A 17127-nucleotide genomic window follows, 5' to 3' on the forward strand; every position below is an offset into this window, starting at 1 on the left:
ATAACATTTATATGTAGATGTTTCAATCAGGACTCCATCATGGAGATCGACAGCCACTAATAGGACAGCCAAAGAGTAATTTAACTTATTAGTAATTTGGGCTGGCTAACATTTTTATGGAAAATAGATATAATTGGCATTGAGACAACTACTATTATTGAAAATAAATATCCTTTTATTTCTGAGAGTGTCCCGTTTGGTCTTTGTGTTTATGACTTACTAGTAATAAAGTTAATATAATAACAATGTTGGTGTTCAATCACTGTGCTTGGTAGATTTGTGATAAAACATTATTTCCCTAATTCATAGTTAGAAGCAAAACTGTCATGTTTTTTTTTTTCTACAATGCAATTCTGTACAGTTTGTAACCAACTTGAAAGGATCTATGGTTATAAAAAGGAAAAACATATTGTTGTCAATAAGACATACACTTTAACAACTGTAGGTCATTTAAACGATTGAATAAAATGCTTCCCTTTTATGATCTTTAGTTAAGTTATCATTTGTTACTTCTTTGATCGATTATTAGATATATCTATTTCGAAGAGGGGTGTCGAAATAGATATATCTATAATACTAAAATAACGAGGTCCAATTTGTCAGCCGTCATCGGGTAAAAACGACAAATCAAAGAATTCAACTTTATATATAGCTAATATAGGACAATGGTGTAGATTAAAAATTACACCACTCCAGACCCTTTTGTTTTCCACATAATTAATATTGCCAATAATTAACAAGTTCCGGATCGAATCCGATACCGATACCAATAGTATATTCACCTATTATCTTATCTGTACGTTCCGCATCTGACAGGCGCACCACCAAAGTTTAACGGTGTATTTAGGATTTTGCTATATACACGGTTCATAATCACAGGGTTGACACTACTAAATTCAACCATTGTCAAATTGTTCCCTATTGTAGTATTTTTATCAGGAAGACTTTCTAAGATAACAATACGAATACTTAAAATCTTGACTTAAAACAAGGCGTATAGGTACAGTTTTCAATTTGTTAGCGTGCATGACGTAAAACAGCGAATCAAAGAATTCAACTTTATTTATAACTAATATAAGACAATGCTGTTGATTAAAAAATACTCCATTCCGGGACCTTATGTTTTCCAAATAATTATTATTACCAATAATTAATAAGTTGCAGGTCGACAGGTACACACAGAGTGAGTTTGACAGCTGAGAAAACTGTGTATCTTATAATCGGCATGACTTTACCAGATGACAATACCAATACTAAAATAAGGTTTACGCATAGTTATATACTTAAATTTAGTCACGGACCCGCGATATCACGGGTGTGTTCTAGTATATATATATTAATGGGCCTCTATCATTTCATAAGCGTCTACAGAGGTGGTCTTTTTTCAAATCTTAATGTTATGGTCAACTGACAAATCTGGTGGCAGATTTAGCAGTCCTGAGCATAACGTTTTAGTCTCGATTATGTAGTATAGACTCCTGTAGAAGACTGTATGATACACTTTGGGTAACTAAAAGTTGTTTGTGTTGTTATAGTGCAGTTTCACAATTGACAGATACCGCACATCTTCCTTTGTTATATAACAATCACATGATGTTTTTAAAATTTGACGTTTATTAACTTCAATGATTATAAGTGCTTTCCATGACTTACAATAACTTGCAATAATATGCTTAAAAAACAACAAAATACGTCAAGTTTCATTTACTGATTTTACTAGACGATTCAATTACTGTCTGAGTACCATTAAAGAAACGAAAGAGTACATATATGTACATGTACCATAAGCAAATCAGTAACCTAAAGCATCTATATATTTGTAGCTCTAATAATGAAACGACATAACATGGTTTCATTCTGTCTGTCGCATGACATATAAGTTAACATTACATCTTTAATGAGTGGTTAGAAAAACAAGTCAAATGTTGAGGCATGATCCATATCCAAAGCCTTGAAAAATATGTTAATCAAATAAGAGATATTGCTCAGTAAAACGAAAAAAATCCTGTTTTTAACATTGGGCTTATGTATAATTCTCATCATTGATTAATGAATAGTATATTGATAAGTCAAGGATAATTCTTTATTTGAAGTATAAATTATTGGTACTAACGTTGTGTATCATCTAAATAACGTGCTATAGTATTCTTTTATTTATCTTCATGATTATTCCATATTGGTATTATTTTAGTAGGTTTCTTTATATGAATTGGATTTTGAATAAAAAAGCATATTCACCTGAGAAAGTGTTATTCACCGCGCTAAACGTCACGCGCTTTTACATGCATGCAACGTTATGGTAAAATGTTTCATGTAAAAAAAATTGGTATATGTTTGTCATTAAATACATTTTCTTCTCTCGGAATATGGAATAAAACAATTACTGTCTTTTGTTTCGGTAAATATTGGGTTTTATTGACTTTTGAAAAACTGATATTCACTTCGGCCGTCGGCCTCAGTGAATATCATTTTTCAAAAGTCAATAAAACCGCATATTTACCTCATCAAAAGACAGTAATTGTATAATATTACTTTTACTGCATGGTGGTATCCATATCACGTGACTGTACTTTTACATCCAGTCATTGTGTTATTGTTCTATGATAATTTTTGTATCCTTGGCTTTCATTTTTGCTTATATGTTTTGTCTCTATTCCTTTTAGTGTTTCTTTATTACATATGTCGTGGTTCGTACTTATATATCCCGTCATTCATACTATTATGTCTTTGTTTTGTTCACACATCGTTGTCAATATTACGGAATTTTATGCGACGGTCATGCAAGTGAGAGGTTTAGCTATTATATAAGAAAATGCTTGTACCAAGTCAGATATATGACAGTTGTTATCCATTCGTTTGATATGTTTGGTCATTTGATTATCGACATTTCTATTTGAATTTCCCTCTGAGTTCTGTATGTTTGTGATTTACTTTTATTACCACACCAAACTTTTTTCATATCTGCATTACTTACCGTAGGACGAAGTTTTCATTAATTCTGGACATGGTATTTTAGCTGATTGACCAGCACGTGTTATATTCCAACATCCCCCTAATGTGTCTGATGTAGCATTGCAATACAGATTACCTGAAATATGAAATATTTGTATGAAATGCTTTATTAGAATTCGAGGTTTATAATTACTTTTGAAACTGTTAAACCCCTAACCGTATGGGTTTGTTTATAATTCATGTTCAGTTCTCTATGGTCTATTTATAACACCATCTTTACTATATACGCATTAAGTTTATTAACTGTCAACCCATAGGAGACATTAAGACAGAAAACAATAGAATAGAAAGACGCTAGTACGATAACGTAACTCGCACAAGTTCCGAATATTAATTAATTATTTCGTTATGTTTTTGTCTGATTTAATAAGATATGGTAATCACATAGAATATGATCAGTTATCCTCGGAATATGAAATAGGACAAATACATTCACTACAAATCGCCTTTCTGATCTAGGTCTCATATATTAAACATGATGACGCATTGAAAACATTGAAATTTCTTCACATTTTGTATACGAGACAAACGAAGCAATATGCATGCTAAATTAAATAGTCTATTACCAGCAACACTTTTATCCTTACTTAACTATATTATTTGTCAAAACACAATATAATCAATTATTCTTTCTTTAAAAACAAATTACAGCTTCTTTTAAAACAATCAGTATAAAAAATACGGAGATGTGGTATGATTGCAAATGGGATAGCTATCCACCAAAGTTCGAATGAATTGGATGTAAGCATTTAAGCACACGTACCCTTAGCAACGAATAGAGCAAAAACGTGTAGTCAATTATAAAAAGCTCTAACATAAAAAAAAATAAAAATCAATTCAATTGAGAAAACTAACAGCCTAATTTAATTTATAACAATTTCTTTTTCGAAAAACCAATATGACGGACATGAACAACCGACAACCACATAACTACTCGTATAGGCTAGGGATTGTTACGGGGTCAAACTAATTTTGCTGACGCCAAACAATCACCCTTACATAGAAGAGTGGTGTAACCGTACATTATAAATACAAACTATATAGCCAGTGGAAAAGAGCTCAACTCATCCGATCGATAAAAAACAAATGAAAGCAGACCGTATGTGACAGCGTATCTATACACCCCACAACAAAAAAACGACACCAAGTTGAGATCTGAGAGTACTAGCAGTTAATGTTATGCTCTTAATGGGCCCTTTAATTTGGAAAATAAAAATAGTATAAATAGTAAATAATAGTTACTGACAGATAGTTCAAAGCCAATTAATATCAGGTTTTGGAGAAAAAGATGTATATTTACACTAATGTTATTTCCATGAAAACTGTTTACTTCCGAACTTTTATTAAAAAATGTTATAAGTTTAGAGAAAAAAACAAACATGTAAACTAGTCTAATAGTAATAAAATTAACGGTACAAATTTTCTTGCACCAGATTCGCATTTCGACAATACATGTCTCTTCAGTGATGCTCGTGGCCAAAATCTTTGAAATCCAAAGCTTATATAAAAGATGAAGAGCGATAATCCAAAAGGTCCAAAAAGTATAGCCAAATCCGTGAAAGGAATCAGAGCTTTGCATGAGGGAGATACATTCCCTCATTTATAATAATTTCTATCGTTTTGTAACAGCAAATTTAAATAACAAAAAATCCGTATCATATCCAAACACAGTGACTGTTAATTTCTGAACAAATACTTGATCGTCAATTATCTTATGTACATTTTCGAATGCAAATCTGCTAAATATTACTTTTACTCAAATACAAGAGTGAACATCATTTGGATGCATTTTACGCAGCTTCGTCGATCATTTCTTGGTGATTCCTTTGATTATGAGATACTAATGGTATTTGATACGGCTGTATGCGTTTGTTTCTGTTATTTATAAAAGACAGCGTACTCGAGTAGAACTTGCCATGCAACATTGACGAATCAAATATGAAATGAGGTAATTTCGATTTTCTAAGAATTGTCGCTGTCACATTCAGTCTAGTGTATTGTCACTTCCCTAATTTATAGTTTTATTAAATGATATTTGCTCTTTTCAGAAAAATAAAATGTTAAAATAGTTTTAATTAAATAGAACACAGATTTTAGTTAGACGTAACATGCAAAATTGCATTAACCGTTGCTGGCATGCTTTCATATCCGTTCATTTACGGATAGTATGCGGTGAAGAACACAATAGAATTGTAATAGACTAATTTGTCGGGAAAAGGCATATTTATAAAAGGAAAATTCTGCTTTATTATCAGTATGTCAGTTTTGATATAGCACACTCGGGATGGCATTCTATGGGAAAGTAATGTCGAGATAATGAAAATGACATTTCAATCTTCCTTCTAGTTCCACAATGGTCCAAAAACATAGTTAGACATTTTTTTCCTATTTGTTTACACTCAGTTTCATAAATCTCACGTTGTTATTCAATTTCCTATCTTGACAACCAAGAAATACTGTCAATACAAACGCATTATTTCACAATGATAAAGTGCAGTGTGCATTAAGAATATGGAAATTGGAGTCTGAAAACAGATATAAAGCATTTGCTTCAATAATATTTAAAAAGAATACAAAGGCAGTTGAATATGTTCCAATAACATTTTTGGATTGAAACACACATCGTGAATATTTATAACTAATAAGTAGTAGTCGAGATAAAAACTATCTCACCATCTTTATAATTTTCTAGGTTAATTAAGGTCATTGGTATCATTGCCTCAAGAAATAGCCATTGTCCAACGTGGCTTGTTTTAACAATCATTTGATATAATATACAAAATTGCATAGACATAGATTTGCTTGAAATTAAAACATTAAAACTAACAGTATTATCGGATCAAAAATTAATTTAGGTTATAAGATGTGTTTTAAACTATGCTTAAAGAAAACAAAAAAACAGTTGGTGTCATCGAACTTGTTATCTTGCTAGTAAAAAAATGGGGTGGGGGATTTATTATCATTCTTTTAAGGTGTAATACCACCAAATCATGGTACGTCACATCCGGTTGCATACGAAAGTAGGTCTAAAAAAATATTCCCTTGAATTTGACAGTTGTAGAAAATTAACCCTGCATATTAATGCACTTAAATTTTTCTGAGTCATAAACATGTATGTTGGGTGTCTGAAAGCATCATTCTTTTTTTATTTGATGGTCTTATAAAATATTTTGGAAAGTTGAGGTTACATAGTTACCAAAGCAGGTAACCAGTAAATAACAGTGTAAAAATTGGGTTGTTTACTTCCGGTGTTGGTTACTTTCTTATATGCAATGAAATGTAGTGTGAAATTTTCACTGTAGCACTGGAAAGGATTAAACTTTATTCATGCAAATTATTTCTTTGGTTGAAATAAAGGTAAATACTGTACAATTTTTTTTAAAGTGCCAATTTAACAAAGACTAATAGGGGAAATCAATGGTGGTATTACACCTATTTAGGGAAACTACACGTGCACTGGTGACCTTATTGTACTTTCATTTTAAAAAATTATTACTAAACTAGTTCATACGTTATAAAAATGGACTATTCGGAATGGATTGAGACACAGAAAGCACGTTTGAGGGAAAATTGCCTTGAAATGGGGGTTTACGGGTGTTTGCTAAGTCAAATGGGTGGACAGACAAAGCTGTATTCAGTGTATAGTGTTAGGTTTCCTTGGGACAGAAAAAAAAGAACATTGTATGGTCACAGATTTGCATACATGTTGCACACTGAGAAATTTGACCTATCAGAGGAATTTGATGTGTCTCATCTGTGTCATCAGAAGAGATGCATCAACCCTGAGCACTTGTCTTTCGAGCCGCCTCATATCAACCAAGACCGCCAAGTTTGTCGTGGTACACACCCAACAAGGTGTCGAAAACACAAACCCTACCAAGACTGTTTGATTTAAAATGGTAAAACAATAATGGTTTTAAAGAGAAGTCTTATTTTTTCTTCATATGATATAATTTATGAAATACACTTTTGAATCCACATACATATATTACATTGAGACCTTTCTTATAGCTTGCCATGCTAGTCCCCATTTTACGTGTCAAATTTTAAATCACCCTTACAGTTTTGTTTATACAACATGTGATTTTTTCATTTCAGTGTTAACCATGATCTGACGAGCATTGTGTTGAAAAATCATTTTCTAATGTATAATACAATGTATAATGTTAATCTATTAGAAATATACTGCAATAAATAAATGAAGTGACTTTGATATCAGTAACAATAAATGATTGACTGAAAGGGAACCGTTATTTGTCACACTCGGGGAACAGACCAAAAACTCAAGTTACACATAAGGGCTTATAGAAACTTCGGTGGAGACTGTTGACATTTATAGAGACAGTTCTTTCAGCTAAAACACTTTAATTATTGATTTAACATTGCATTTCTTTCATTTTTTTGGGAAAACAATTACATTTGTTTTATTTTTTAGGCAAAAGATATCAAGTTTTGATGAAAAAAGAAGGAAGAAGGAAAAATGGACCAAAACAGACCAAAACAGACCAAAACAGACCTTCAAATGAACTCTAAAAGGTGCAATAAAATTGTATATCATCTTAAAGTTGTCTTTTGTATCCTATTTAATTGTTTGAATGCTTAGATCATAAGTATATGATCAGATATTAGTCAACACTGCATTTTATAATGATACACTGAAATTAGGATTTTTCGAAGAAATTAGACTGAAATCGCCGTAGGATATGGCCTTACATTATAGTCATTTTCTCTGAAACTATAGATCTGACCGAGACAAAACTTGGCAGTTATGCTTGAAATAACTTGCAATTGGAGGGAAAAAAATTACGTTAAGCTTATTTGACATTTAGGTGTTCTTAATTAATTAATTATATGGCTAAAGAATCGAGCATAAAAAAACAAATATCAATTTTCAACAGCCGGAATAAATAATAACTGATTTGTCTTTATAAAAACAAATAGTAATGCACATAAACTGCCAAACTGTCTCACAATTTGCAAATCCAATTTTAGTCGAATTGGATAGTTTACTTTTTAAAAAGCTTCTAAATCTGAATTCATTTACAAAGCAATACTGTTAACACTATCTGTTGGCTAGGTATGAAGAATTTATATGTCGACGCTACCAAAAACCTAGCGATGTTTACAATAATACTCATAAATTGCTTTGCACTTTACATCATCAGTCTTTAAGCTTTTGTCCAATGTGTTTTACTCACTGGAGCTAAAATAACTTAGGACTTATGAATAACTATTCAATTCTTAAACAATGAGCAAACGAAGTTACTATATGAATAACACAAACCTGAGAGGGCGATAAAGCAGATTGTTACTCGAGAAACTACTGTCAGCCGAGGCAAAGACACTGTTTATTCAAGGGGTTACAATTTGCTATTAGACTAGCAAGTTATGAGACTCTTAGTCGTATTAAAACGTGTTTTATACCGACATCAGTTAACCCGCGGCGAAAGTAAATACATGTCTTATTTGTTCGCTTAATTTAAATGCAGTCAGTTTAGAAAACAAAGCGCATTGAGATATATATCCTTTGTTCGGGTTCGCCGCTTGTGCTGTCTAAGGAACAAAGTAAGACCAAAAAACAAATGCAGAAACCTATTGTCATAGGTTATATCAGCCACTTAAAATAATACAATTGAGAATTGAAACGGGGAAAGTATTAAAGAAATCGATCAAAGGGCAGAAAACAGCTCAAGGCTACCAGAGGGCCTTCAATACAGCAAGAAAATCCACCGACAGGAGGCGGGTTTTACTTAGCCCTAAGCAAAAAGGTGTTGTAGAGTCTGAACAATTAACCCTCATTTGTTATAATCGAATTTACTGATGTTCAGCAAACAAGAATTTCTAATAAAACAGCCTTTTTATTTTTTATTTTATTTTACTACTTGTTAGTGGCTTTGAACTAGCTGTCAGTAACTGCGAGTACTCTAAGATCTGCACTTCATGGGTTTTTTTGTTGGGATAGACAAGTACCCGGCCACGACAACTCTTTGTAGTATTTCTATTTGTATCCATCTGATGAGTTCAACCTTTTTCAACTGATTTTTATAGTGAGTTCCTATGTTATAATGTTACACCACTGTCCCATGATAGGGGAGGGTTGAGATCCGCTAACATGTTTAACCCAGCTACATTCTGTATGTATGTGCCTATCCCAAGTCAGGAGCCTGTAATTCAGTGGTTGTCGATTGTTGTTGTGTTACATGTTTGTTTTTCGTTATTTTTTATCATAAACTAGGCCGTTAGTTTTTCGTTTCAATTGTTTTACATTTGTCATTTCGGGGCCTTTTATAGCTGACTATGCGGTATGGTCTTTGCTCATAGTTGAAGGCTACCTATAGTTGTTAATTTCTGTGGGCTATTGTGGAGAGTTGTCTCATTGACAATTATACCACATCTTCTTTTTTATATATAATGCTGTGTTGTCTGAAAAATTAAAGTAAGATATTAAGAAAATGCAGTACATTCTATGATCAATAACCCTGTAAAATTAACACTTTATCAGATCCAAAATTATCAGTAAGTTAAACACGAGTTAAATCGAGAAATGCTGTTGCAATCAAATGTATCAGTGGTTAACAAGCATGAAATTGTTTTCAATACATAGAAAAGAATAAGTAGCACCAAAATCATGATATTAACCTTTTCTGAATGTAATACGCACTGAGAAGTTACGAAGATATTCAATTTATATCTGTCAATTAACGAAGCCAAAGTCATTAACTCTAGTTTTTTTTTTTTTTTGAAAGAAGTAATGTCTTACGGAAAAATTGTAAACATCATAGAACGGAGACCTTGATATATTACAACACAGATGAAGAAAATTCCCTTTTGGGATTTAAAATGTTTAGTTTGACGTATATTTTTGTGCTCAGCAGTACCTTATTATTAATGAATTGATATGATTGTGTCAACGTATCACGCAGACTTTATATGTAGATAATCTTTGAGACTGATGGCTATTAAGGGCATACGATACAGTTACAGGGGAGGTAATGACGTTGCTAACGTAAAATGTTATTTTCGCGACGTCAAACTATGACATATCGGGAAAAGATGCATTTTTTCGACTGATTTTTATCATTCAAACTGATTTAATTTGAAAACGAGTGCATGGACCCCTATTTTTTAAAACGGCAATTTGTTTTATTTTGCAAGGAGATTATGTGACCCAAATTTTATAAAACTGTAAATAGAGGATTTTTTTTAATTTTGATAAACATGCAGCAAAAAATGACGTTTGTTCCTCTTATCATGAACATTTGATAAATATGAGTTATTTCTGAATAAAAATTGCATAATTTTTAATAATACTTATAAAATACAGAAATTACCGATTATTGAACAAAAAACCATTTGTGTTTATCTTTTAAAACAAAAAAGTTATGTCTTTCTTTCGAAAAAGAAAATACGGACACAAATCTGAATTTTGAGCAAATATACAAAATTTCGACCTCATTTTACTCAAAAAGTAGCACATGAAGGTATATTTTTTATTACATATTTGATTTAATCAGGTCAAAAATAGCCTATATGCAAATTTTCATCAACTTGTAAATACAGGTTCAAAACTGTATCGTATGCCCTTAAGTGACGTTATAAAGCAAAAACTCAAGATGAAAAAGTACATATATTCGCTTATGTGTTGACTTTTTAATTGTTTCTGTGCAATGTTGTGATATTTTTTTTTCTCGATTTTTCCGCCATGTATCTTATTATGAGTAACTATGGTAACTGCGTGTTGTCGCTAATCTGTTCTCTGATGGAACGAAAACGTCAATGTTGATTTTCGAACCAACGTATGTTTACATTTTGTGATGTATGACAGGTAATAGATTAAGATATAGATATCTTAGATAAAATAAAATTGAGAATAGCAATGGGGAATATGTCTAAAACATTCTTATGACAATTACACATCTAATGTTATAGAATATATTAATTATATTGAACCATTGTTATGACATAGTTTCTATTTTATTAAAGGCTATTTACTCAAATTTATACAGAGTATATAGAACAAGTTATTCTTTCTTTTTTACCCTATATGTTTGTATCTAATGAAAGTAGCCAAAGCTGTAGTGTGACCCATATGTTCTTATTTTAGACATAGCGACCATGTTTTTTTTTTAATCAATCTGCACAGAATTCTAGAACTTTATACTAGTAATTGACATCCAAAAAATGAAGCCGACAAAAATGGTTTCAATCTATTGAGCAGTTTAAGACAAGATTTGTATAAAATAAAATGTTTACAGACGACTGACGCAAAGTGATAGTAAAATCTTACAAGGCCATTCTGGTTAGTTTGTTAAAAATGAAATTTTGCAAAACTTGCAATGTATTTGTTTCAAGAAGGAGAATTTGGAAAAAAACATCTGCACACAGAATAAATTAAAATAACTGTTGAACGTATTTAAAGCCATAAAAGGACCAGTCAATATTTTGAGATGGGGATAAAGAATGCTAATTAATGTGTTTTTTTAGAATGGGGTCTTTCAATTAAACAAAATCAAAATAGAACAAATAAGGCCACACCAATTTAATATCTTGTTCTACGGATTTTTAGACTCCAAAATTTGGGGCGAGCGAGCGATTTGAAAATTTTAATAAAAAAATATTCAATTTGCAAATCTTTGAGGCGAAGCTTGAAAAGTTAAGGCGAGCGATTAATTTTTTTTTTGTAAACATAAAATAGTAGGTTTTGACATTTATTAAAACTTGATTTATCACTTGTACTTTGACATTTCTTTAATTTATGAAGTAATTTTCCCCTATTCACCAAGAAATAACTGAATAATTAAATCTGGTCTATGTATGTGTGACTGACAATGAGACAATTCTCCATCCAAGTCATAATCAGTTTGGGAACAACCCCTTAATTTTTTTAATATCCCTTTTAAGAGGGGTCAATATAAGCAGGGACTTTCTATACTTAGTAAGTATAGAAAGTCCCTGATATAAGTTATAATATATTTTTTTGTAAAAAAGACCACTTTAGTACAAAAGGGCTCATATGTTCCCAAAGAACTATATATCTATCTTGTATTAAATAGTCAAATAAACATGTCAAAGAATTTTGTAATATTCCTGGACTTTTACCATATTTTGTTAACATATTTACGTTAACAGTTCAATATTATTAAAAATAAGTGGAACCCTCTTTTAGAAAAGTGATTTAAAATATGATGTATTTCTTCTCTTTTTGAGTAAAAAATTCTAAGTTTTCAAAGGTTTTTTAGTAGCACTATACAAATTCTTGGTATTTCTATTTTCATTTCTATATCAGTAAAATGACCCCTTGTCTGAGGCAGGGTTGCTCCCAACCTGATAATGACAAACACAGGTCAAAGTACGGCCTTTAACACAGGGCTTTGATCCAGACCGTCATCAAACAACAAGCTATAAAGGACCCTAAAATTATTAGTGTACATAATTCGAACAGGAAAACCAACGATCTAATTTATATATCCAAACCGGCAAACGGGAAAATACCAATGAACCGCATCAACAAACGACAACTGCCGAACGACAGGCCCCTGAATCAATCAGGACAGGTGCATAAACATGCAGCGGCTATGGATAGTTTTTTTGATAGGGAATATGAGTAAGGGGGAAAGAAACCAACGTTTTGTTCTTTACAGGTATTTCCGCTGTTATATATTTATATCGGAGCACTCCCACTTTTGATAAATTGGTTTCATGCTGAAACAAATATTCTCACAGATATTTACACAGTGTGGTGGGGTGCTTATAGGTTTAAAATCGTTATAAACAGGTTTAGACTGTGATTTTAAAAACACATGTTGATATCTTTTTATATCATTTACAAAAAACGGTGCGGGAAATAGACATGATTACAGTTACAGATGCAGGAAGCGGGAATATAAAAAAAAATTAAAAAATTCTGTTTTGAAAAAAATAAGTGCGGGCGGGTCCGTCGAACAAGGAATTAAATTGGTGTGGCCTTACACAATAAAAAAAAAATTCAGCGAAAAACGAAATAATCACGCATAATCTATACCCAACTCAACAAATAGTTTGGTCGTCCTTTCGAAATTCTGTTCATTTCGTCTTGTTCTTGAAAATTAAAAAGACCTGTGTTAAAACTTTTTAATTTTACATTGAACTTGCTTTGCCATATTATTCAACTATTTCTGGATTATAATGTGTACAAACAAATCTATGTAATTAAAAAATTCGGTACAATTTTGTAAACAATGTGTGTTCTTTAAGGAACGACATCAAAAGTTCAATGTAGGTTAAAAAACTTAATTCACCTAGTTTTTTCACTGACCCCCACCCCCTGTTTACTTAATTTGGGAAAAATTGATTTACCAAAAGGGATATATGTAAAAATCGATTTTAGATATACAAAACTTGTAGAATTTTACCCCCACCCCCAAACTATTTGATTTAAGTTTTTCATCCTACATCGATCTTTTGATGTCGTCCCTAAAGGAATTCGTTATTAATTTACAATTGATACAAACACTAATCTTTTTATATTGATATTTTTGGGGTTTTGTCCCAATGAACCCGAAAATATATGGTTGCTCGGAATTTTTCCACTGTAAATGAGTGGTATAAAGGTACCTGTCCACTATAGGAATGGCTGATATGGCCTTATGTGAAGAAAGTCAACCACATTTGTTGGCTAGAGTTTTAAGAAATCAAACACGAAAAATGAAGACACTGTCGTTTTTTGTTTTGTTTTTTTTATATTTCAAAACGAAAAACGAATGGTCGCAAATATATACGAACCCCAGAATCTTTGTAATAGTCTTAATGAAAATGTGTAAAGTATACACTTTGTGTAAAGTAGACACTTATGTATGCAATGAGGGTGATTGCTACACACCTTTGATATGACCTTGACTTTTTACTGTTGATCTCAAAATAGTGGCTTTAATCATCCAGAACCTTTTCCAGGTATTATGTATGCTTTTTCAATAAGCCTTTCAGACAAAATTCATTTTATATATCAAACGTTATAGCCATCGATTGAATTGAAGTTCATTAACTACTCAATACTTTTTTCACTTCGTATTAGTTTTTGGATTATCTCAATAATGTGGTTAAATTTCGGTAGAAAAGAGCAGGAATATCGCGTGTTGGTTTCCATGTGACTCATCATAACACCCTGCATCTATATCATAACACCCTGCATCCTATAACATAACACCCTAACATTTGTTGTAATCTATAAATGAAAATATAGACACTTTATATTAATAACCACAATTTGAAATGAGGGGGTGAGAATATGTATTCTTTGTCCATGCAACTATGTATAATTTGCCAACACACTCACAGTGAAAACTAATAGCAAATATCATTAAAAAACTGATTATGCTTTGGTAGATGTTTTTTTTTTCATATGCCGAAAACCCACTGCCTAAATTACAATGACTGCCGTAGTCAAATAACCTTTGAAAAGGGTGGGGAACTTTTCTTACTTTTTCACATAATTGTATGAAAAACGAATAGAACAAAAATCAAATATTCGGTATATGTTCAAACAGTTTAAATTATGAAATAAATCACTTATTTACTTCGTGTAAAAATATTCTTACACATTATTAAATGCCAATCCGTGTCATAAATTGCATATTTAATCAAACTTTTTAGAATTTAATTGTTAATCGCCAAAAAGAAGAGAAAACATTTCAGAAGAAGCGAAAATATGGTTCTTAAGTTCACCACACGCTCATTTGCACAATATATGTCCTGAGAAAACTTTTTAATAAAATTGAAAATGGAAATGGAGAATATGTCAAACAGGCAAAAACCCGACAAAAGATCAGAGAACAGCCGAAGGCCACCAATGGGTCTTCAACGCAGCGAGAAAGGCCCACGCACAGAGGTTGGCCTCAGCTAGTCCCTAAAAAAAAATGGGTACCAGTTCAATGAAAACGGACGTCTTCTCAAATCCAAAACATATAATTGAACTTAAATATAAAAAAAAAACAATACTAACTAAGGCCAGAGGCTCCTGACTTGGGACGGGGTTAAACATGTTTTGTGAGATCTCAACCCTCCTCCTATACCTCTAACCAATGTAGAATAAAAACAAAACAGCAATGGGAACAGTAAAACTCAGTTCAAAAGAATACTGAGTTCCAATGTCACAATAAGTAAGAAAAGAAACAAAATGACAATGATACATTAAATAAGCAAGCATATATTTCTGAAAGGCTAAAATAATGACAATTTGTACTGTTTCAAGTTGGTATAACCAAAACTTTATTTTTTACTACTTAAAATACATAATTTCCCGCCTGTTAGTTTCTAAGGATAACAATATTACTAAAATCTGTGTGAGGATTTCAGTCTTTATCTGGTAGTATATAAGAGCAATTTGATGTAAGTCTTAAATTATTTAGTTTCTTCCAAGACAAAACAGTAGTTGATTAATTTAAAGAAAACATTCTTACCATCTAATGGTGGCTTATATTTCCGTATGTTAGTATTACATTTTTGTTGTAAATCCCTTATCCTCAGAAAAGTCTCACTTAATAAGTCCATTATCACCTCTCCAGTCACTCAATGAAGTTTCATAAAATCATCAGACTATAGTTATGTTTTATTGATTCGTCACATTAGCTGCCACAACGTAAAATGAACAACACTCCAAAACCATCAACATACGAATGTAAAGATCTGATTAAAAAGCTATAAGATTCCCGTATTAGTGAAGTGTCTTATCCGTAATTGATTAGTGGATAATTTGTGACTTATCCCAGCAACGACTATCTCAATCCACTGGGCACTTTTCGCCATAAAAGATACATGATTTTAATTAAACTCATTTTTAAACACAGCTTCTGTCGGTAGAAATATGTAACAGCAATTATGGTATATACAATTTGTCAGTTTAAAAAGCAACACATTACAATTTAATACAAAGAATTTCATGCGACTGTCATACAAGTAGGAGGTTTAGCTAGTTATCAAACCGGATTAAAAACCAACAATTTTCTACATAAGGAAATGCCTGCATCAAGTCAGGAAAATGACAATTGTTTTCCATTCGTTGGATTGTTTGGGCTTTTTTGTCATTTGATAAGGGACTTTCCATTTGAAATTTCCTTCGAGTTTGGTATATTTCTTATTTAACTTTTTACAGATAATTTTAACTTCCAACTTATTTTTTAAAAATGCAGAAGATTCCAAAGAAACAATCTAAATTCCTTGAAGATTGTTAAAAAAGAAGATAAACGTCTCTTTTCATCAAGTGTTGAATACGAATGACCATAATTTTCTTTTTGCGCTTTCATAGAAGATACATGAAGCACGTCGACAATTTGATCCTGGCGATTTTTGACAGTCATCAAAAAGACAACAAATGTATGCTTTAACTTTAAACCATGGAGATTAAGTATGATAACAATAGATAAAAATATCTATCAATGATTAATGATTAATTTTGAGTTTATTTTTGATACTTTAATACATTGCTTAACATATAGTGTGACTCGGGTAGTAAAAACAAGGGGATGTTTTAAAAATGAACAATTGATACAAATATTTATCAAAGACCTATGACTTACTTTGATTTGATTTTTGATGTTTTAATACACAACTAACATATATTGCTACCCAAACATTAACAATCGTGCTCCTACATCATGTTTATACTTATACTTGGGATTGCTCAAGGTCAGTATGTGTCTCATACTGCACATGACGTCTATAAACTTAATCCTTTGGAAGTGTACTTATAGTCAATAAACACCAAAGAACATGGTTTATTTATTAGTTGAATACAGATTTGAAGTGGAATGCATTTATTGTGGGTATCTAAGAATGTTAATTGTCTTTTGGGTTTTCTCATATTTTGTTGTTGCTGGTTATTACCAATTTGATGAGTCATTTTAAACTTATATAACAGTGTTTTGATCCTTATGCTATTATATTACAACACTGCCCAAGGATATGGAAGTGATCGCTCAAAATCATGTCAAACCTAGAAAATGTGCATGTTCCAAAACAGAATATGTAATGCAGTGGATTTCATTTGTCGCTATCTACCATATTTGCTTATAGTTCATTGTTGTTGTTTTAAATTGTTTTCATTTTTGATTTGTTTTAAATTTTGTCATAATCTATTGGTTG

The 17127-nt window shown here is 31.6% G+C and overlaps 1 protein-coding gene across 1 annotated transcript in view; it reads right to left on the minus strand.

Moving 5' to 3' along the window:
* LOC143062584 (calcitonin receptor-like) overlaps nucleotides 1-15603 on the minus strand; it is a 41172-nt gene extending 25569 nt beyond the window's left edge. The window contains exons 1-2 of the mRNA XM_076234246.1: nucleotides 15447-15603; nucleotides 2975-3088 (exon numbers count right to left, since the gene is read on the minus strand). Coding sequence (XP_076090361.1) covers nucleotides 2975-3088; nucleotides 15447-15537 — 205 coding nt within the window. The 5' untranslated portion in view covers nucleotides 15538-15603. The remainder of the gene's footprint in view (nucleotides 1-2974; nucleotides 3089-15446) is intronic.
* Between the last annotated feature and the right edge of the window lie 1524 nt (nucleotides 15604-17127).

This window comes from Mytilus galloprovincialis, chromosome 2, assembly GCF_965363235.1.
Source record: "Mytilus galloprovincialis chromosome 2, xbMytGall1.hap1.1, whole genome shotgun sequence".
NCBI lineage: Eukaryota > Metazoa > Mollusca > Bivalvia > Mytilida > Mytilidae > Mytilus > Mytilus galloprovincialis.